Below are 23,659 nucleotides of genomic sequence, written 5' to 3'. Positions count from 1 at the left end.
AAATGCAGTGGAATTTACCTCCGAGTAAGCCTAATCCTGCTGATTTGGCATGGAGTCCTCTTCCAAGCCGAAGTTCCATAGGATCGGGTTGCGCGTCACTTGGAGTGGGGGAAGAGGTCCCTAATTCTAGCTCCCCTACCATAAAGCTTACTTACCTTAAGCCAGTCCCCACCACTCATCAAAGGCTACTGGTATTTTTGACTGAAATTTTTTTACTGAAATTTCTAAAATTGTGCAACAATTGTATTTTGTGGAGGGCGGACCCCTGCAGATTGCCCCGAGAACCCTGGAGGAAGGGAGCACGGTAAGGATCGTGTGAATTCATTGTTCAGCTGGAGCTTTGACGCGTTTGTTCTGCAGCCAGTTTGGCCGAGGCCAATGCGACGTTTCTTAATAAGCATGTTTGGAATTACAGCTTCGTGGTCCGATCCTATGCCAGCAATGGGAAGTCAGTCCGGTTCCAGCTCCGTTTCAAGTAAGAGTGCACAGGACCTTGATGGTGCAAGGGTCATTTAGGATGGATCTGAGTTCATTCAAAGTACCTTGCAACTATTACAAATAGTCTCCACGGGATTTAGAAGGGGCAAGTAACTCCTTGGGCGGGGCTGCTGAGCTCCCTCTTCAGGTACCAAACTGCCTTCCCTGCGCGTTGGGAAGCGACGGCTGATGTCCCTTCCACCTTTCTCGATATTTGCAAATATGCACACACCCCCTTATCCCGTTTCTGGCTGGTGAGGGGAATCACTGACGGACGAGACGAAATTTAATCTTTCTGCTTGGAGAGAGAATAATAATTAACATTTCGCCCCCTGGGAGATTCACTTATGTCGGGAGAGGATAGAATTAAAGAGTGTTCAGGTTTTACGCCCGCTTTGACGGCGGCCAGGTGTCCTGTCCGAGCCCCGGATTCAAACGACCAGCTAAAAACCCTCCGGGAGGGTCGCACGGGGTGAGGGTCGCCAGACGCCGTTGTCCACGGGGATATGTCACTCGCTCCATTTGTGCTGGTCGTGCATCGCCGCCCCCCGCCCAGGAATCAAAATGGGGAGTTCAGAAATGGAGGAAAGGCAGTTCTGGGAATCAGCTTTCCTCTGGCCGTAGAGGGAGAGAGCCAGGTTTTGTCCAAGAGAGGAAGGCTGGCTGCAGTCCAAATGCTTTCGCATCCATTCCATCTACATCCCACCTTTCCTGCAAGGAGTTCAGGGTGTCGGGTCTGGGTCTCCTCCTCTCTGTTATATCCTTACAATAACCCTGTGAGGGAGCTGAGGCTGAGAGGCTGCTGTGACTGAGGCAGAGCTCAGCAGCTGGAGCAGGAGTCTCAGGCTCTTGGCCACGTTTCATGACTGATTCTGGCCCACTTAGTCCTTCATTCACTCGGTCCTCGTCCAGCACTAACGACTCCACCGCACTCACCTAGGAGAAAGCCCCGTGGAGCTGTATGAGGCTCATTCCGCAGTCGGAACGGAGAGGCTCGCCCTGTGAGCTGCGAATCAGGAGTCCCTGGAAGGGGGATTTCCCCCGGTGCCATCAACCTGGTGCCACAACCTCTCCGCTTCAGCTCAGAAGGAGAGAATTCTGAGAGACCTGCTACCTCGCAGGGTTGCTGTAAGGGTTATAACAGGGGAATGTAAACGAAGATCTCTGAACATTGACCATTATATAGAGACGCAATACGCAAGACCCCCACGCTTTGCTACGGAGGGAGTCGATCTCCGCAGCTGTCCTGTTCCCCAAAATTCTGTTTTAATCTAATCTTTCTGCTTGAGGGGCAGTTCAGGCACCTCTTTATATAGTGCCATGTATAAAGAGGAAAGAGCTTTCAACGGTTTGTGGGGGAGTGGGGAATTAGAGGAGGATCCTCGACAAATGTCATTTCAGTGTTATAGCGGGCACACCTCGTGAAACCACCGAGAGCAGGGATCTTCCCGAGTCTAGGATTGCAGAGACCGATGGTATTCAAAGGCACGAGGGATGACGCTTCCTTTCTTTCGGAGCAGGGCTGTGGCTCCGCTTTCTTCTAGAAAAAGCAACCTTTATCAGCAGGGGGCCGGAGCATATTTTGAAAAAAACCCATGAACGAATTCCTGGTGCCCCACAAATAACCCAGAGATGCATTTTAAATAAAAGCACACATTCTACTCATGTAAAAACAAGCTGATTCCCGGACCATCCACGGGCCGGATTGAGAAGGCGATTGGGCCGCATCCGCCCCGGGCCTTAAGTTGCCTTCCCCTGTTCTGGAGCAGGGATGGGGACTTGCGGGCCTTGCGGGTGTCCTTAGTATATAAATCCAGGGGCGCAGCCAAGATTTATGTTCGCAAGCGCAGGACACCCCCCTAACATCAACCTCTGCCTGGCTCCATCTAGCAGATTCGAGATGAAATGTCACAGCAACAGTTGTTTTAAATTACTTTCTTTTGACCCCAGGTGCTCAGAAAAATGTCAAAATCTTTCTCCAATTTCTACTTTTAGTTCAGTATTTATTTATTTATTTACTTGATGGGGGCAGCTGCCCCCTCCCCTTGGCCACGCCCCTTTATATATCCCATGAGTCCCAGCCAGTATGCCCAAGGGCCAGGAATGATGATGATTATATTTATTCGTGTACCTCCTTTCCCCCTAAATAGCTAAAATAGAAGCCGCTAAAAACATAGGGAAAGTGCAATAATTAAAAAACAATTAATGATGGGAGCTGAGAGTTCAGCCAGGGCTTTCCCACCCCTGTTCTAAAGTCTGCAGAGTAATGGAAGAGCAGGCCTGGTGGTGGATTACCAGCTCCCAGGGGCCGAAAGAGGCAGCCACATTTACAAGTACCGAGGAATCCCTCCTTTCCTGTTGCAGATTTTCACTGCTGGGAGCCGCTTTGGCAGCCAGTTTTGGCTGAAGGACCCCCAGCCAGTTACAGTGCATGGAAATGGTAATCTGACATGCCTCGATTTTAGTGGAGTCCAAAGATAACGAAGCACTTTGTCCTGGGCGCTTCTCACGCGATTTGAAGCCACCCTTGCAGCGATGCCACTGTTACCCCCCGCCCGAGGGCAGGCGGAGGACCAAGAATGCGTGGTTAGCGAGATTTGAACCGGGCTCCCGCATTGGGCCATGGCGCAGCTCGGATGTCTCGCTCCCTCTCTCGCTCGGGAACCTCCCTGTCTGTCTCAGGAAGGTTTCATTTAATGTTTCTGGCGGTGTTATGAAGCCAGGAGCTATCCTTTCTAAGCCAGTCACATCTGGCAGTACTGACGACGACAACAATACTTTTATAAATTTATTTATATAGTGCTTCTGATGGCAGACACCTTCCCCGAGGAGTCTCTAATTTAAACTTCCACGGGATATTTAAATATTCAAAAGAAGGAGGGAAGGGAAATAAAAGGGTCAGTGGAATTGCTTTCATTGCAGAGGAATTGTAAGCTCTGTGGGGCAGAGATTTCGTTCCCTTCCGCTCCTGAACCTCTGCCAAGTGCCATGCTCATGGCTGATGCTGAAGAGCTGCCTGAAGGATAACGGCGAAGAGCGAAGAGCAAAAGGGAAGCCAGGGCTTCCCATCCCGGCGCTTGGGCGCTCCATTTTCAAGCCAGCCAACTTGGAAAGCGCTGCTCCGCCACCGAAAGGGAGCTCTCCAGCTTGCCGGATCAGTGTCATGCCATTGTCATCGTTACAACACCGCCGCCACCAACACACACACACACACACACACACACACACACACACACACAGGAGGCGGTTTGCCGGCACCGCTCGCCCAATGGCAGCTTGCAGTCTCTGGAGAGTTGGCGAGGAGAGAGGGAGAGAGGCGCAGTCTGCCCTCCAAATCCCTGGGAGCATCATCATTCCGCCGAGAGAAGCCACTCTCTAACAAGCTTCCAACCACTGCGAGATGACTGGCAGGGGAGCTGAGCCAGAGGCAGCAGCAGCAGCAGCAGCAGGAGCTGGAGGAGCAGCGACCATCGCTCTGTAGAGAGACAGACAGACAGCACCACCACCACCCAGGAAATTAACCAGACACAGCAAAACTGAGCCAACCAGCCCCTCTCTTGCTCCTTCCCCCCAGCCCAATCCGGATCCAAACTCAAGTTCCCCATCTGAGCCTCTCCCCCCAGCCACCCTCCCACCCAAAGTGAGGGGGGGGGACACCAACCGGGGGAGGGAGCAGTTAACCCTTTGTGGTCCCCCAAGGAAGACATCCATCCTAAGCCAAGGAGCAGACCTTTCGAGAGTGCTCAGAGCTGGATAACGACCATGATCCTTTTCTCACCGCGCAGCGTTTTACTCTCAGTCTATTACCCTCAGATTTTCCTCATCCTTACCAGTGGAAGTTACTTGTAAGTGATCAAGACTTCTTTTCTTTTAAACCCCTTACTTAGATGTTTGCTGGTTTCCTAAAGGGCGCCTTCTAGGGGCTGGGAAAGTGGGGGAAAGAGACGTGCGCCCCAAAGATGGATGCAAGGCAGGGTGGGGGGGCAGGTATGGGGGCTGTCGGGAGTGGGGTGTGCTTGTGAGAGAGAAAGTTTCTTCCGAAAACAAGTTACCTGTGGCAGGCTTGGCTCTCTGGAGTTCAGAGGCGCCCTCGGAGGAATCAGAGGCTTCGGGGGAAGGTTGTGGCTGAGGTGCTTCGGCGAAAGATGCTGCTGCGAACAGGTGCTCCGTGAGGAGGGATCGGGTGGCGGAGCCAGCGAGGGCAGAAGCACTGCTGAGAACCGGGGGGGGGGGCTTCCTTTCGGGTAATGATGCCGGGGACTTGGGGCTCCTTGTCCAGAAGAAAGACTGCTAACAGGAGAAGCACCCAAAGGCATTTCCGAGCTAAGTGGGTTGCTCCGCTAGGCACAGTGACTCGGGAATAAGTCCCATGGGATCGTGGTGGGGCTGACTTCGGAACAAGCGTGACTCGGGACGCGTGGCTGCAATTCCGCTCTATTAAAGAAAAGGAAGTTTGGTTTTAGACGTCAAGGGGTTTGTGTTTGAATCAAAATAAGATTGTACCCCCTCCCCCCAAAGTAAGATAAGTATTGATGTCCAGGTACTTATCAGAAGTTTTGGCGATGAGGAAGTGGTAGTGTAATACTGTACTCCTAAATTACAGGCATATCCCCCTAAAAATAACAATTGTATCTATGACATGATCCGGCCGCAGAGAAACTTGTTAGAGTCCCATTGGTTTCAGCGAGAAGACAAGACCCTTCTGACTCTCCTCGCTCTCCTTGACAGATATGGCACTTAAATTTGAACTCTGAACTCAAATGTATGCTTTCTGCCCCTCACTCTTGACTGGAGCGGCTCGCCCTCGTTCGCTTTTCCCCCGCGCTAGGGCTGCCCGGTTCGCTCCGTCTCTCCTCTCGATTCAGGCCAAGACGCGCAGGCCATTCCCACTTCACCCGGATCGCGAAGGTTACCAAACGATTTTATCTGGGAAATGAGGATGTGGGTGCAGGAAGGGATGGAGGTTAGGGGAGCCGAGGGGCAGAGGGACGGACCCCCACCTCCAAGCAAGCCACTTTATTTTGATGCTGGAGATCGACTCCGAAGTCAGGCTTCCTGACTGGAGGAGTGAGGACTAATTTATTCAAAATGAGCGAAGCGAGGCTGTTTTGAGGCAGGAAGCTCGGATTCAGGCCCAGCAACTGGATCTCGCCTTGGGCTCCATCAGTGCAGTGCGGCGTTCCAGGGCGATGAGGATGGTTCAGGCTGTCCGCTAGAGAAGGCTTGGCCAGCTTCCAGCTTCCCTATGCCAAGTGCTCCCGCGCCCATAATATGCCAGCCATGCTGCCAACAGCCGTGACAGGTAGGCTGCTTTTATTAGGGGAGGGGGCGATGGGGAAAGAATAACGGTGCCCTTCGCCTAAGTCTCGCTTGGGCAGAGATACAACGGGCTTATTGCTGAGTAAAGGGGCGCAGTTTTCGGCTCCCCTGGGAGTGCGCCCTGTTGGACCCCGGGGGGATTGGCGGCTGAGGATCGCGCGGAGGGCTGCAGTGTACAGAAGCTCTTAGCTGAGGTGGGATTTGAACCGGGGACTCCCCACTGCTGCATTCGGCACATGAAACGTATTTATGGCTTAAGCATTTGCTTAACTTGCACCCCACCCCACTGGAGCGCAATGTGTCAAAAAGCTCACATGTCAAAACCTGTTCATTTCAGCTGGAGAACTGGGGCTCTTTCCTCCCCAGTCACTGCCATCGAAATCAATGGGGACTTTCTGGTCGCAAAATCCTATGCATCCTTACCTGGGAGTAAGTCCCATTGACTCTACTTCTGTGTAAACACGCATAGACTCGAACTATATAGTGCGGAACTTCTGGGAGATGGTGGCCTTGTCTTGCTTTTCTCTCTCCGATGTGCGTGCGACCAGTGGCCTATTATTAATCTCCCCATCCATCTGCACCCCACCCCACCCCAGGCTGCTTCAGTGGGTCTGCAGCTTTCTACTTCTCTTGTGGGAAACGCGCCCTCGATCCCCACGCAAGTTAGAAATCTACCCTTTAAAAAACAAGGAAAGAGGAAAGGCAGAAAAGAAACGCGTCTGCTTCTTCCTTCTTAATTCTTAATGAAATACATATGCCTTGGCCACCTATTTTCAGAGAAGTCTGATTTATGGAACCGCGTTGCGTTTGCATTGCTGTTCGCGGGGATTAAATGGAATCGCTCCGGCTGCCGACTCTGCGCAACGCGGGGCGCAGCGAAACAGCCGGAGCGAGTTGCTTACCGCTTCCCTCTTTTGTAAAAGGGAGCCTTTATTATATATCTATATCTATATGCAGGCATGTGTGTGTAGGAGAAGAACCCCCTTTAATAGAAACCTAGCCGTATTTTCTTGAAAAAATTTAGGAAATGACTATCCCCACCAAGTTTTTCTTTCTATAAATAGTTCCGAGTCTTGAAACAAAAGTTTTCTCAACCACACACCAGATGCTGGTGGTTTCCCTTGCAGTGTGACATAATTATAAGGTCCGAAGGCAAAAGCTATGGATGTATAATAATAATACGAAGGCAGCTCTGCTGATGGGGGAAACACAAGCGCAGGCTTTATTTAGAGCTCGCTTCGCGGAGACTGGCTACAGAGCGCAGATTTCTGGGGCAGTGAGAATTTGTGGTGGGAAAATTAATCCGGATCCCCTCCCCCGTCTCCCTTCAGCCCAGCGCGGCCCAGATGCTTCCCGCCCCGCACTTTCCCAACTCATCATTAGTCCTCCCCGCCCAAAATGGGCTGGGGGAGTTGAGGGATCCAGCTGAGCCTTGGTCCCTTATTGGAATCAAGCAGGGCAGAAAGGGACAAGAGTTGAATTTAATGAAGAACTTGGATTCGACCAGATGACCACCTGGTCCATCGCTGTCTCCCAATATGATGGCAGTTCCTTGTGGCTTACTCAGAGATAGTCTGCATCAAGAGTTCCACTTAGATTCCAGAGCTATAGGCTGTCGATAGGTCTATTTTCCATGAAGTTGTCTAATGGTGGTGTTCATTGGTTTTTGAAATTATTGTTGCTGTTTATTACCACCCTTCACCCTAAGGTCTCAGGGCAGGGTACAAGATTTTAGAACACAGTATTTAAAACAAGTTACAAGCACAGAAGTAAGGTTAGTCCAAAATCCATCTGAGGTAGTGGCCATCACCACAACAGTGAAACAATGGCGACGTCTCTAAAGTTGCTTGAGGCAAAGCCTAGAGGCAACAACCAAGAAAGCTGTCTGAGCGTTCACACCAGATGCACCTCAGTTGTTGGTGGAGTGGAAAGAAGGAGCTCTGCCAAATATCATAAAAACCCAGGCAGGCTTGTATGGGAGACAATGGTCTTTCAGATAACTTGGTGTCAAGTCATGTAGGGTTTTATATGTTACTGTGCTGCCCAGGACTTTGTAGAAACCCAAAATATTGTGATTTTTTAAAAACAGATGGTGTTGTTTGTGTATTTGTACCTGGCACAATCATATTCGTGCAGAAGTCACATCCAAGCCTGATGAAAACTGTTGCCTGCACCTCAGGAGCCCTTGTACTGAGTTTGACAACAATATCTCAAGAGGCGACTGAACCTATGCAAAAAAGGGGGAGGGGCAAGGTAACATTTTGGTCCACAATCTTAATTCAAAATGGTGCCCAGCACCCAAACATTTATGATTACTGCTGCCCCCACCTTGGGAACCCTGTGCCAAGTTTGGTGATGATATCTTGAGAGGAAGCAGAAACAATAGAGCAGCGCTTCCCAACGGGGGGCCATAAGGCCCCCTGGGGGCCCCCAGGTGAAAATCACATAAATGGGGGCCACAACACAGAGGGAAGTGAGAAGTGAGGGGGGATTTATTTTTAATCCCGATTGACTGGCTATCCACTTGGCCAATCAAAAGTGGGTAAGGGGGTGACCCACCAGGGCCTCATGCTCCTTTTTGCCACATGCGTTTTCTTGGAGCAGTCCTGGTTTGTTTCTGGAGGGAGAGGGCAATTACTGGGCCTCCCATGTTGAGCAGTAGGGCCTGCGATCCAGAACCCCCAGGTCAGGTAAGTGCAGTGGTGGGGTGGCAATGGGTAGGACTGGGCGAGCCGGAGCTGCTTGTTGCTGCCGCCAATGCTTGGTCCAGTGGCAGCGTGGGTCTGACTCTGCAAGGTGTGGGTTGCAATCCACCTCAGTGCCTAGTGGATCAGGGCCTTCGGATGTTGCCAAGGGGTGCAGGGCCCATAGGCAGCGTAGGCCTGGCTCTGCAAGCCGTGGGGTGAAATCCACTTCAAAGCCTAGCTGAGTGGGGTTGTCTGGTGCTGCTGACTTGCATCTAGTAAATAACAAAGTGTCTACTTAGAAGAAAGCTGCACTGAGTTCAGTGGGCCTTGCTCCCAGGTAAGTGAGTGTGGAGCTAGAGTGTTTTATCTAGGCAGCCAGGGCTCCTCCAGATGACGAGATCTTTTTGCACCAGGTCAGTGAGGACCACTTGCTTCTAAAAATTCTCCCCTATATACAGAACTCCCTGTGCACCTTTTGGACTGAATCTGTAGGTTTCTCCCTCTGTGTCAAATAACTGGGGTCAAATAAGTGTTGTTTACTTTTTATAATACATGGAAGATGGATCTCCCTCGGGAGGTTCTGGACTCTCCTTCCTTGGAGGTTTCTAAGCAGAGGCAGGCTGGCCATCTGTCATGGATGCTTTAGCTGAGTTTCCTGCATTGCAGGGGGTTGGACTAGAATGATGATTCTATGTTTTTCTGCTTCAACAATATTTCATTATGTTTCTATCATTTTATATAATTGTATTTTGTAAAAATTATGAAAATTATATATAAAAGATGTTCTATTTACAAACAAAACATTTAAATAGCTACCTTTCCACCTGTAGGATGGGAGGGGGCATGGGCATAGCCAGGATTTTTGTTAGGGGGGTCAGGCTTTTGTTGGGGGGGGTCAGAACCTCAGATTTGTATTGACTTGTATTGATTTTTACTTACTGGGAGGCATCTGAGCCTCTGCTCTCCTTGCTATGCCTATGGGGGGCACAGGAAGGAAGCATGGTCAGAAAGGGGCCACGGTTGGGAAACATTGCTATAGAAAACAGACAGACAGACAAAGGAACAAACCACTTACCAAAATGTATATTAATGTAACCAGAACTTTGCCTTATGCCCAGAAACAGACCAGTAGCCAATGAAGCTATTCTAACACGGGAGTGACGTGCGCCCTGTAATCAACCCTGCTCAATGGCGTTCTGCAACAGTGAAAGTGCAGCCCAGCCCAGAGGCTGTTACAATGGTCCAAATGAAATGTAACTAAGTCATAGTGTCCCCAATGCCACATCATTTCCAAGAATGAGCAAAGTTGACATACTGATCTTAGCTATGCAAAAGTGCTCTGAGTCCTGGCCACCACCAAACCTGGACATCCAGGTTCAGGGCTGAATTCAAGAAGACATCCCAGATGAAAACCTCATTCTTCCAGAGGAGTTCAATCCCATCCAAGACATGTTGAATCCCTTCACCCAGGTTTGCTCTTCTACTGGCCACGAGTATCATGGTATTTTTTGGATTAAGTTTCAGTTTGTTCACCCTCATCCAGTCCATTGCTGACATCAGACACGGATTTCAGAACTTGAACAGCTTCCCTGGACTTAGAAGGAAGGAGAAATAGGATTGAGTGTCGTCAATATAATGCTGGAACTAAACCTCCAAACTCTGGACAACCTCTAATAGCAGTTTTAACCAGATGCTAAAGAAAATGTGGGGGGCAAGATCTTGGGCTGGTGGGGCCTCAACTTTTGGGGGGCTGTGAACACATGTAAAATTCTGGGACTGTTGTGGGTGTCTGGTCACAAAATGTAGAGCATGTGTGGTGGGGGAGGGTCCATTTTTTTTTAATGGACCCTCTTATATTTACATGATTTTATATGGGATTTTCTCTAAGCCACCACAAAAGCACAGGTCACTCTGTCCCCATGGATTGACCTGTAGAAAACGTGGCGACTGTGAAATAGGCAGATTCCATGCTAAAGGATCATTTGGAAAAGATTAAAAATAAAATGGCTGGTATCCTAATGCTGTTATACAAATCTGTGATATGACCACATTTGGAGTGTTCTGTACAGTTCTGGTAGCCTCACCTCAAAAGGATATTTTAGAATTGGAAAAGATTCAGACAAGGGCAACCCAAAATGACTCCGGGGACAGGGCAACTCTGCTATGAGGAAAGGTTGGGACTTTTTAGTTTAGGGGAAAGGCAAGTAAGAAGTGACATGATAGAAGTTTATAAAATTATGCATGGCATGGAGAAAGTGGCTAGATAAAAGTTTCACTCATGATACAAAAACTCGGGGACATCTATTGAAGCTGAATGTTGGAAGATTCAGGATAGATAAACGAAAGAACTTCTTCACACAGCAGGCAGTTAAATTATGGAACCCACTCCCACAGGAGGCAGTGAGGTCACCAACACGGACAGCTCAAAAAGAGAATCAGACAAGTTCATGGAGTATAACTCTATCAATGGCCACATTGCCTGGCAGATATGGTCTACCTCCAGAACCAGAGAGAGTATGCTTCTGAATACCACTTGCTGGAAACCACAAGAGGGGAGAGTGCTGCTTCTTGGCTTCCCATGGGCATCTGGTTGGCCACTGTGGAAACAGGATGCTGGACTAGATGGGCCATTGGCCAGATCCAGGAGACTCTTCTTATGTTCTTAACCATCGGTCCAGCACTTGATGCCTATGGACTGGATTGTAAAAATCGCAGACTGGTGCTTACTAGAACCACCTGAGCACATGGACATGGAACTGAGGCATGGATGCATGTGGGTATTTTGGGGTACACCTGTCCAATAGTGATTTTCTAGGAATTCTATGTAAAACCATGTGGGTTCATGGGGATCTGCGTTTTATTATGCCACAGAGGCTCTGACAAATACACTGGGTAGATCATTTTTGCAGTGCAATCCACAGAAACTGTTGGCAACTTCAGTTTGATGCTTGGCTTGCGTGGGGCATGCTTTCTAAAAACCATGTGGACCTGTGACTTGGATCCATGTTTCAGTGCCATGGTGCCCCGAAAGGTCTGCCTCCACACAACTTTCCACTGCCCACAGACATCAGTGGAGGTGGAAGGGCACCAAACAGCCAATGAGGGCTGAGCTGTTTTGTGGGGTGGGAAAGGCTGACACTGCTGAAGGGAAAAAGAGAACATGGGATAGCAGGGAATGGCAGCTGGGATGCTGAACTCTCCATACTGCAACATTTTGTGTAGTGCTTGCTATGTAAAATGGCTTCAATAAATTGCTATTGCAGCTTATTATAAATATAATATATTATCAATATAATATATAATACATTCTGGAAAGTACTTATTTCCATTTTGCAACTCCTAGGCCAATATTTCCTTTACATTATTTCCATACCTAATGGAAAATAGCCTACTGCATTTGTGGTACGTATGTGTATGTTGTGGACAAATGTACTTTGCCTGGTTTAGTAATGGCAACCTTTGAAGATTAAAACTTGGCAGAAGTCATCCAACTATTTCTTTTTGGGGGTTTCCTTCTGAGAGAATTTTAGTGTTCTAAAGAGAAGTGTCCCCAGTTGTTATGTAGGAATTTTGAATCAATTTGTTGGTAATTTATTTCTAGGTGTTCTGTACTTTCTCATCTTTGCAAATAAACTGTTACTATTTATGAACAAAGAGGTTGTGTACAGTTTATCACATCTTATTACATCACAACAGTTTCTTATATCCTGCCTTCTCATTGGTGTACTCAAGGCAGAGAAAATTTTACTAAATCAACACAAAAGTATAATCAAAATAATAAATTTATAAAAATATAACACACGTTAATATATGTTAATGTACAGAAATGACAAATTAATGTATATTAATGGAACTTATTTTATAATTATTACAACATTTACATTTTTGCTCTGTTGTTCGGTCTATGGGATAATAATAGTAGTAGTAGTAGTAGTAGTAGTAGTAGTAGTAGTATATTATTTATACTCCACCCATCTGGCTGGGTTTCCCCAGCCACTCTCGGCGGCTGGGTCCCACATTGGCTGATAAAATGCAAAATAGACAATGTGATCTTAGAGAAAATTACAAAATTGAAAAGACTAAAATATTTTCTAATGAAGGCTAGATCTAACATGATAGCATTTCTATACCATTTTACAAAACAAATGTATCTATATATATATATATATATGAGCATCGTGCAGATTTTACTGAAGGATGAGAGGTGAGGTTATGAGGGCATTGCGTGCATTTGTATGTGGCCTTTGTTCTTTGTTCCTGGTTGGCAAAAGAGATCATTGGGTCTAGCCACAGATAACTTTGCACAGGAGCAAGTTGTGAAATGATTATAGTGCACTATAATCTCAATATGGTTACAAGCAGCAACAGCAAAGCCTGCTTGCCCAGCTGTCTGTCTCAGCAACCGTCTCGTTTCCCTCTACCTTCCAAAAAGTATATGTGTGGTGTATATTGAGGTGAATGCATTAGCTGCAAGCTCTTAAGTTGTTATTATGGATTTGTTAACCACCATCCATGTACAGTGGTACCTCAGGTTAAGTACTTAATTCGTTCTGGAGGTCTGTTCTTAACCTGAAACTGTTTTTAACCTGAAGCACCACTTTAGCTAATGGGGCCTCCTGCTGCCGCTGCACGATTTCTGTTCTCATCCTGAAGCAAAGTTCTTAACCTGGGGTAATATTTCTGGGTTAGTGGAGTCTGTAACCTGAAGCATATGTAACCTGAAGCGTATGTAACCCGAGGTACCACTGTACTGTACTTGGAATTTTACACAGTTACAAAAACAACCAAACAAAATACAGTTCTCTGTCCTGGGAAGACTATGGTCTCAATTTTGACAGTGTGCAAAACCACAGACAGGTGTTCAACCATAGTATAGGAAAAAGGGGGACAAGAGTAACAGTGTTTAATTTTAATTTAATTTAATTTAATAGTGCCCTACCCTTCCATTGTAAAAAGTGCTCAGAGTGGCTCACAACATATTAAAAATAACCAAAAAGGCATCTGCGTGTTGTGATGTACATTGGTTGCTTGCTCTTTGATTTCACAGCATGCATAACAGTGACATTTAGCATGCTGAACTGATCAGATTGTCATATGCAGATGTAGTAATAAGCACATAAAAACAAGTGAGCTTCAATAAACAATACAAGTGGAAAACAATTTAGTGCAGTAGCTGAGAGTGTTTTTACTATGCCTCTAGGCAGTGACATATAGTTAGTCTTCTGTTTCAAGTGAGGGTGAATCCTCCCAGCTATGGTGACTAGAGAGAGCCTCAGGGGTATTTGATAGGTGTCAACTGTTTGACACATCCAGCTTATGTAGTGGCAAAGACCTTTGTGATGAGTGTACAGTAGAGCATTCCAAATGGCAGCGTCAGCAGCAAGTGAGCCACTATCAATGGCTTGCTGTGTGAGCTACTTTCACATGTATCGATTGAATGCTGACTTTGTATGGGTCTGTTTTTGTTGATTCCACATCCTCTAGTCATGGAACTTACTAGCAATAGGAAAAAAGAAATGCACTGAGATTTCACAGGTCAAAAGAGAAAGAGGAAGACCATGTCCTATACATGAGCTTTTATATACTGCTTTAGAGTACTGGTGGTTTGGGGTTTGTTTGTTTTTTAAAAAATGCATGGAAACCTTACCATGCAAGAGTGCTCTACAGCATGCAGGCAGCCCCTCTCAGATGCTGGCTAGGCCTGATGGAGGTCATGCTGCTTCCCTTGCTTTCCCAGAGGGAGAGGACAAGCCAATGGGCAGCAGTGGGACACTGAGGGGATCTTACTCATGTGAAACCCCTTGAAACCTGCAGTGAATACTAGGAGGTGTGCATGCCTGGGGGTTTGGGGTATGGAGAGTGAACGGAGCCCACACCTAGCCCTCAATGCTGATGCCCCACCCATCAAAGCCAAGTGGGGGCCATGCTGCACCCCTGCCCGCCCCGGCCCCTGGCAGGCATGAAAGGTGCAGTCACACTGCCCTGCCAGCCCCACGCCACTTTGTGATGCTGCAGGGCTGTGTGAGGGGGATGCAACAGGCATGTGCCCTTTCTGTGGGGCTGGCAGGGCAGTGAGGAGCAAAATGCACCCATGGTCACTGCCCCTCTGGCCCTCCCCATGTGATGCCACTGGCCAGTATGCCTTTAGGTGAGGGGTGGGAAATATCAGACCTAGGGGAGAAAAGCAGGGTTCTCTCTGCTTGGCCCTCAGGTTCTGTCCAGGGCCCTTCTCTATCCCTGTCAGATACCCTCATGGAATGCTTTTGCCAGGTAGGAACATGTCCTTGATCTGTGATCATGTCTCTTACTTGCCACTGACCTTTGCATGGCTAGAATGGACATTGGCTAAGGTAAATTCTTGGTGTGGTAGTGTGGAGAGAACAGACTGTGAACAACATGGAGAAAGTAGAAATTTAGATTTGGCAACTCCAAGTGAGAGGTGTTGCTGGAGGAAAGCAGGAAGGGAAGGTGATGCCAGGCTGTCAGTGGGTTGGTACTGAGAGAAATGCCTTTCCCTGCCTGTGCTGATGAGATTTAAAGGAGAAGAAAATTAAGAGATCTTAAAACTTGTTGGAAAGGATCTATGTAAGGCGAGGACTGTCGCTTTTGGACAACAATGTACTTTTTAGAGTATTATGGGATGGACCTGTGAACTGGGGAGAGGAGGGGCTGAGTTAACCTTGAGATACCAGCGATGCACTGAATAACTGCAACAGCACTGCAGGCACACAGAAAGGGCTCAAGATAATCTTTGGAAATGGAGACGACTGATATAAATGGAAGGCCAATGAAGGTTGTATACCAGAACTGTCGTACACAGAATGAAATGAAAAGAAGTATAACATTCTCACTTGAAGCTTTACAAAAGTATACAAATGCCTTAAATAATGTTTCAACATGAATGGAAATTACTAAGAATACAGCTGATGATTAAGGGATAATTTTGGGTAATGGATTATAATTGGAGGCACCTAATTTAAAATATTCAAAGCAGTAACATCAGAAGCTAAGGACGCATCGACAATGGCGAGTGGGAAGTCACTTGAATAAAATTGTATTAAGTTGGTAATAAATTACAGAAATGACACAACTGATACATGATCCTTTAGCCACAGGTAAAACATGTGAGCCAATAGGCTTTTGTTTTTAAAGCTGAGCAATGTTAGAAAGTTAATCAAATAACAGTTCTTATTCTAATTTCCCCTGCTATTTTTATTTTTATTTTGGAGTTTTTGCTGTCACCTAGTTATTTGATCTGCCAGAAGACAGGACACAGTAGCAATGGTTGAGCAATCTGGCAGAGATCGTAGTAGAGGGGTAATAACCTCACTCCTCAAATCTTTGCAGCTGCTGCAGCTTTGAATGAGTTTAGAGGGAAATGGTGACTACAGAGTTCATTGCTACATTCAAGCTGCCCACTATTGTCCCTGCAGTTCCTCCCTTCCAAAATGCCACCAAATATATTTCGTCCCATGCAGAGTGTAACATGTCTGCTTGCTTTTGTGGTCTCATCAAATGGAGAGTATATCTTGCCATTCAGATAAAAAGGCCTCAAACTCTGCTGCACATGCCAATATAAAACCTTTCAGAAATTATTTGGGTGGAGGGCAAAAAACTAAAGTGAGGTGGGTGAGATATATTTACACTAGACAGCAAGTCTGGATGGCGCAGAAGTTTATCTGGTCAGTCTGGTAGCTTTATGCATACGTGGAAACTGTTTTAGAGGGTCCAGCTGAGAGAATGTTGTCCTTGGAGCTCAGAGGACCAGCTTCAAAGTCTGGCCTTGCTGTGAGGCTTGGCAAAGTTGCTGTTGCTCTGCCTCCATCTCCTACTGTTTCTAACAGACTGGACAAACACAGATTGCATTCCCTGCTTTAATGGAGGGGCTCATGAGGCTCCTCTCAGTTTGCTAAGAGCTCCAAGGAGCCAGATAATTGGCCAAACTTGACACCAGCTGGCAACGCAATGCAGTACTATAGTGAAATCATTCTGACACACCAGTTGTATGGTATGCCTGGTGGAACTGCGATTAGGAAGTGCTAGACTCACTTCTGTCAAGCTGGGGGCTGGCTGGGGTGAAGCAGGGACAGGAAACAGGTGAAGCCACATCAGTGTGCCTACAGCTACATGGTAGAGGGTACACTTGGCATGCAGAAGGTCCCAGGTTGAACTGTTGTAAACTCCAGTTAAAAGGATCACAAGGCAGGTGATGGTGTTGGCTGAAAAGGAACAAGAGCAGCACTAGAGGAGTCCCTTGTTTGCTCAGACCACCAAGCAAACCTGGCCCCAAAGGCTTCATAGCACCAGGGCAAACATATGACATGATTGGCCCAATTGTTGTAAGAGCCCCATTAGCACTAGTTCCTATTCCCTCCTGAAGTTCCCTTTGGCCAGAACTGGATGGTGGTTCACAGTCTGAATCCCTACCTGACGTTGGTCAGGCCCCACATTCGGAATCCACTTCAGCCCTGAGTCGTGACATGAAGCAGCATGTTGTCCAAGCAAAGTCTGGAATCCTCCAGAAGGTCATACTCACACGGTCTGTTTTGGGGTTGCTCTGTCAGTGAGGCCAGTTAATGAGGCCAATCAACAATATGTGGTCATTACTTGATTAGGTGTGAGGTGGTTGGTGAACTATGGTCCATGTGTCATTCACCCCAATCCCAGAAGTCAGTGGAAATAATTTTGACTAACTGTATGAATGAAAATATGCCACTATGAGATTACTCTGGCCCTCAATGATTCATGTGTGAGCAGGTGTATGTGACAAGCGCACCTCTGTACTAAGAGGAAGAGTTAGATTTTTCATTGATCAATCACGACTTTTCACTGGATTGATTAATTGAATAGATAATCCACCCACATTTTCATTTTTAATAAAAACAAACATTGGAAATCTGTTCAAAGATCTGATGCTGCATCTCCTTTGGTCCTTAAAATGATAGATAACATGTATTTCATATTCTTGTAGAACATCTCATTCCTTTTAGGCGTTGCCATGACTGAAGGCACTCGCAAACAATGTACAGTTTTAGCTGCCATGAATGGAAATGACAATTAAAAAAAAAGACAAGGGTTTTTTTTCACTGAATGTTTTAACATACAATGCCCCAAATCTCAGTGCAACACCCCCCCCAAGTGAGACACTGTCAGATGAGAAATGATACTTAAAAAAAAAAAAGACTGTTGGGAGACAGGTCATATTTACAAAGTTCAATGTTGTTGGGTTATCTCTGCTTTCAATTACCCTTATAGCAAACTAGGCACAGTCATATTTTAGTTTCCCTCTACACATGGCTTGAACATTTCTTTTTCATGCAAATTCCTGTAAACTCAGATATCTCCAGCATGGTCTTACACAGATACATGCCAAGGGGCAAATGTGACGATGGTGAGGTGGTGAAGATAAAAGTATGAGATGATCGGTTTTCTCTAAAGCATTCAAGAAAGGAGGACCTTCATTTTCTTTTCTCTTCTGTTAAAGAGAACTGCAGCTTAGCAACACTTTCACTCATCATGTGAAAAATGGAAGCCAAGCTCTGATTCTTGTTAATTCTAAAGGGTCCCTGTGAGATAGGCAGAGAAATTTGGAGGGGACTGAAGGTAAATATAAAAGACAGGAAATAAAAAAGGAAGGAGCACTTCTCTTTTAATTGTTAATTTCTACATATCTCATTTATCCTTAGTAGCTGATTGTCCCTGCTCCTTCCCTCTCAACCCCTAGAGACAATTAGCCATTAAAGGAGAGAGAAGAAATACCAGTATTATCAACAGAGGACATTGGGCTACTTTTGATATGATGAAGGTAACTGGTAACCAGGCTCTTAGGCCTTTCACATCTAATGCTCCTAACCCTGTCTGTATTACTAAAACTCTTTGAAATTCCTCACACGCTGACCTGGGAAGCAATCCTCCTTCAACTGCACTCTGAATTTCATTTTAGATTCAGTATCATAGCTTTGATGTGCTACACCTCATATTGCCACATTTATGTATTGAATGCCTGCTAGACACCCATAAATTGTCAGGTTACAAGGTGGCAACCCAAGGTACAAAACAACAAGGTTGGTAAGTACCAAGAGGCCCAGGAACAGCTGCATGAAGACCCTATACTGCAGAAAGGTCTTATATACCCAGTTATTAGGAATTTTGCATTGCAGAATACAGTAGTAGAGAGGATGAGAAAAGTAACCTGCTCTTGCAGAAACATAGTGAGCACTGAAGGCTTTCATTTTTGAGCATTTGGCATAGAGAGGGGGGTATCCAATACATTTTGGCACCTGAGGCAAACCACAAAATGGCCCCCATCCACTAAGGAAGATGGGTGAGTGCAGGTCGAAATCAGGAACAAGCGGAGAATAAAGATCTACATTGGGAATAAGGGTGGGAGGAGACCAGAAGTACCTCCTATTTCCCAAGAAGCCACTGGCTTTGGGGGGCAGGCAGATCTGGCCTCTCAAGAGCACACTGCAGCTCTTGCTGCCACCATGGCAGCAGTAGCAGCGGGTGATGCATTCCATGGTGGCTGGATCTGCTGCCACCGTGGATCCTGCCACCCAAGGCAATAGCTCCTGGGCCTCTTGGTACTTACCAGCCTTGTTGCCTCAGAGGTGGGCTGGCCCTGATGTTATCTATCCGTCATGAATTCTGTCAAAGAGTGACATTTACTTTAATTCTGGATTGTGCATGGCAAGGCTTCCCCAACAACAATATGGTTTGCTAAATTGTTCAGCAAGAATAATTAGCAAGCCACATACGACAAAATAACAACCTCTTGGGGGGTATTAGCATGAGGTGCACCCAAGTGCTTCTAATCCCCCCATTAGTGTGATTAACTCCCCATAGCCACACCCTCAAGAACTGTGCTAGAGAGATTTTTGAATTCATTTACTTCAGTTCAGCTCCTGAGTTTGGACTGAAAGAAACACTACATTGCATGTTATCGTAATTTCTGAACATACCTACGCTAAACCAGATGATTACATAATGCCTTCTCCAAGACACCACCTGCCTTCAGATCACACTTTTGTTCTGAAAAAAGAGCATAAGTGGGGAAAATGTATAGAAACCCAGGATCCAATATTAAAGAAGTCCAGGCATAAAATTATACTTATCAAGTTGTTATGTGTAGGAAGTGTGGTGTGTAATATTGCCACATGTGTTGCCGCATATCAACACATGTTCCCTGATGAGGTTCCCCAGGGTGCCTTACAAAACAAGAAGCAACATCAGTACTAAAACCAGTGATGTCCTCTGGTGCCCATGGTAGGGTGAAAGGCAAGGGGTTCAAAAGGAGATGGAGCCTGAGATAATGATAGGCAGAGCCAACTAATCCCAGGCACCAGCCTGCATCTTCTGCTGAGCTCTACAAGGACAACTAAAGAAGAAGAAGAAGGTGCCATAGGCTGTGCGATTCCCTGAACTGGGTGAAGGCAGACGAAGCTGGTGGGTCAGTGCCCCATTCTCCCTAATGGACCAGCATCCACTAAGTAAAATATAAGATGATAATTTAAAACCCTAACACTGCCAAATTCTTTGCTTCAGACTAATCTTGTGTGATGAATGATATTCCACCCCTGCCTCCCCAGAGCCTCAAACAACTTTTTGACTTGTTTTTAAAATGCACTGTTGAAATGTATCCTATCAAACATGGGCAGTACTGAATGATGAATTCTGCATTCTTTTTCCGTAGTGTCTATCCTTAACTAATATGGCCACTCTGCCCAGCTGGACAAATGTTTCTCTCCTTTATGTCTGTACTTTGGCAGACAACCGCAGTGAAAAAGAGGGCTACTTTTCCTCTACAAGGTCAGCTGCTCTGGCTGCTTCACAAACTGTTCTTGCAGTCAAATAACTTCTTTTCAACCCCTGTCTAAATAAACTTAATATAAACATTACACTTAAGACATGATAGGGTGATAAACTATCACAGGCTTCCTGAGGTAAAAAGTGGAGCACAGTGCCTGCCTGTGACAAGCATTGTGAAGAAGCCAAGACGTCCCTGTGAGAACAACAGATCAGACCAGAGACAGGGCCTGTCAAACGACCTGTTCCAACTCTTAGCTTCACTGGTGTTATTAACCCCACTACAATGTCACATGGTGCTTTACAGAGTCCCATAGGCAAAAAAAGATAGAGCCTTGTCCTTGAGAAGATTAAAATCTAAATGTTAATGGTAGTGGGTGACTAGAGAGGCAGGGGAGTAAAAGAGGCACAAATGTCATTACAAGTCCTTAGCTGTTGTCAGGGCCGGCCCAAGACATTTTGGCACTTGAGGCGAACCACCAAATGGTGTCCACCCACCCCTGTCCAGAGAAGAAAGGGTAAGTGAAGATCTACATGAGGGAAAAAGGAGGACTAAAGATCGATAGACGGCCCTTCTCTATTCCTGTCAGATACCCTCCCATGGAGTGCTTTTGCAAGGCCCTTGATCTGTGATCATGTCTCTTGCATGCCTCTGACCTTTGCACTGCTGGAATGGACATGGCTAAAGTAGAATCTTGGTGTGGAGAGACTTTGCCTCATGGGTGGGCTGGCCCTGGCAGCTCTTAAATGCAGTTAGTTTGTTTGGGGAATGAGGATTTAGATGCTAATTCAAATTCTACTCAGAAGAGATGGGTTGAGCTTGAGTCTGAAGGGTGAGAGAGGGGAAGGAGGGATGAACAGTACCACCATGTGCAGATTCTGAAAGTACCAGGATAAGGAGTCACAGGCAAGAAAGGGAGAAGCTGTTTAAGGGAGGAGACTTTGAACATGAGTGGATGTGGAAAGGTTGAAGCAGGACTTGGGCAGGGAGATGAAGGGACAATGACGACATTAAAGGAAAGAATAATGAGTTTGTCCAAGTGAAATCTTTATGTCCAACGGTTTATATAATAAAACATTTTATCTGGAGTGCTGAAATAAGACCTTAAGAGAACAGCACCACTTGATGGCACATAGGCAGGTTGTGGCTGAGGCAGCTTTTGAAAGGGTGAATTCTCAGTTGCAGGGTCCACTGCAGAAATGGGAGCACAGAATGGAAGTCAGGCTAGTACTAATAGAAACGGGACATGCATTTATTTGCTAACAAACTGGAAAGTGAAAAACATGCATGCATTTTAGATGTACATTCACCAGACAACATAGCATTTTAGTACACTTTAATTTGGGCAAGTTCCCAATTAGCTGGTTACTCTAATATTGTAATTTTATATTTCTATGTTGTTTTCCTAACAACCTTGTAACATTAACTGTCTAATTTAGCTAAAATTTCAAACAACAACCCATTGGTGTATGCACAGAAGCAAGGGGACACAATGGTTCCTACTGAGGCCATCAGCCTGTGTGAGAAGCATTCCAGCTCTACCTGAGAGACTCATATGATTGAATGATCCTCCACCCACAAAATCCATCCACATCCATTTCATAGAGAAGGGCTAACTTAGTCTTAACACACACATCTCCAGCTGCAGTGATACAGCCCAGAGAGGAAGACTTACTACCACAGTGAGAACTAGACCAGTATCCTAGTGTTCAGTTCACACAGAATATTTTATCCCAAAGTATAACTGAAGGACAAGGCCTTTAAAGGAATCATTGTTCTGAACTACCTCAGTATCATGGACTTTCCTATTCTTCTGTCTCCGCACCCCAAATTAATGTGACCTCTCATGAATGCTCCTGTTGCATTTATCAGTTGCCCTATTTAAGCCTCTGAGATTGCTGGTAACCTAAGCTCCTGTTTTGCTTTTCTTAATATTGCATAATACCTGTTCCAAGAATTATCATATCTTGGGCTGCCTGATAGCTCTTGGGTTGCTATTGTTCCTTGTACTCAATAACAAAACCTTCCTTAGGTTTGCAGCAGGACCTGGCATAGGTTGTATTCACTATGAGACATCTTGGGGGATAATGGAAGTGATGAGTGATGCTACTTAATGCAGTGAAATAATTTCTGTCAGTTTGTAGTGGGGACAATTAAAGGTTGCTTGTGCCAAATCCATCCTTGGCATAATGCCACTGATTTCAATTAACCACACCAGCCTGTTTTCAAACTTTATAGCGTCAGGGAATCCTTTCCACACTGATGTGTCTGCCATAAAATCCTTGCATGTTGTAGAAGATTTGGCAAAGTGTTCTTGGGTGCACATTCAGATCCTGCAAGGCGCTGGCAAGGCCTTTTGCTATATGTGAACTGGGGACTGAACCAAATATGATGGGGCATTGTCTGAAATGGCAGCTGAGGTGAAGTTTAAGCAGTCTCAAGATCCTGGGGAATGGAAGTTTAACTCTTTATGGTCCTGACAAAAACAGTCTTACTCTCTAAGACTGCTATTTGCATATTCAAGGACGCTCCCATGCTAAAATTAGGCCTGGTTTTGGATTTAATATGCCACATAGTGTCCAAAAGGGGGTTGATGACAAAATGCTATTCTAGTCCCTGAAGCACAGTCTGGGGAATAATGCAATGCTTGAGGGGAAATTTTTGGAACCCATCAATCACTATTGCAAACATCTTTAAATGATAGCAGGACTAAAATAATCAGAGCAGAGAAAGTTTAATAAAATGAAATAGGCCTGAAGGTGAAAATAAAAGGGTAAAAGAACATTTTGGATATGCACTTGAATTAGGGGAACTTTAATGAACCGTGGAAGGTGGGGAGGGGAAGTTGTGGATAATGAGAGGATTTAAATAATTATGTATTTGTTGTAAAATTGAAAACTATAAATACAATGCTTCCAAAAGTAATGCAGTCCTTGAGAGGACACTGAACTTGGTGATCCAGAGTCGGGTGGTCCAACATGTGGCTTCTGTTGGTGGTCCTTGCCCAAAGGAGCATTGCTAGTGGCAACAGCCATTCTCTTCCATATTTTCCTCTAAGATTCTTTCTTCTATGAATCTTAGTGAAAGGGGTAACACTGGCTATGTGGGGGTGGTGCTGTGAAGGAAATCCTGTCTCTCAGTTAGTTCTTGCCAAAATCATAAGCAATGGGTGTGAAGAGAGGGAGACCCCTGTATGGGTGGAGGCAAGCTATGATTTGCTAAGGTCTGAGGAGCGGTGGCAAACTCTCAGCATGAGCATGAAGACTCAGATTCGGGCTTGTGGGGGAGGCTTTGGTGCTTATCATTCATTTCCCCCTCTTGTCATTCTTGGACGCCATGGTGAGTCCTGCATATGTTTGGTGCACAGCTG

The 23,659-nt window shown here is 46.0% G+C and overlaps 1 protein-coding gene across 3 annotated transcripts in view; it reads left to right on the top strand.

The window, feature by feature from the left end:
• The window catches only part of WNT7B (Wnt family member 7B), a 123,850-nt gene that overhangs the window by 12,174 nt on the left and 88,017 nt on the right, over positions 1–23,659 (top strand). The window contains exon 1 of one of the 3 annotated variants that reach the window (XM_083615958.1): positions 3,817–4,322. The exons of 1 other annotated variant lie outside the window; for it this stretch is intronic. In XM_083615958.1, the coding sequence (XP_083472084.1) occupies positions 4,240–4,322 (83 nt within the window). In that variant the 5' untranslated portion in view covers positions 3,817–4,239. Of the gene's footprint in view, positions 1–3,816; positions 4,323–23,659 lie in introns of those variants that run through there. One more of the 3 variants, XM_083615956.1, reaches the window with a different exon arrangement.

Source organism: Podarcis filfolensis, assembly GCF_964270895.1.
Source record: "Podarcis filfolensis genome assembly, chromosome: 5".
Lineage (NCBI taxonomy): Eukaryota > Metazoa > Chordata > Lepidosauria > Squamata > Lacertidae > Podarcis > Podarcis filfolensis.
This window is presented reverse-complemented; position numbering and strand designations above follow the sequence as displayed.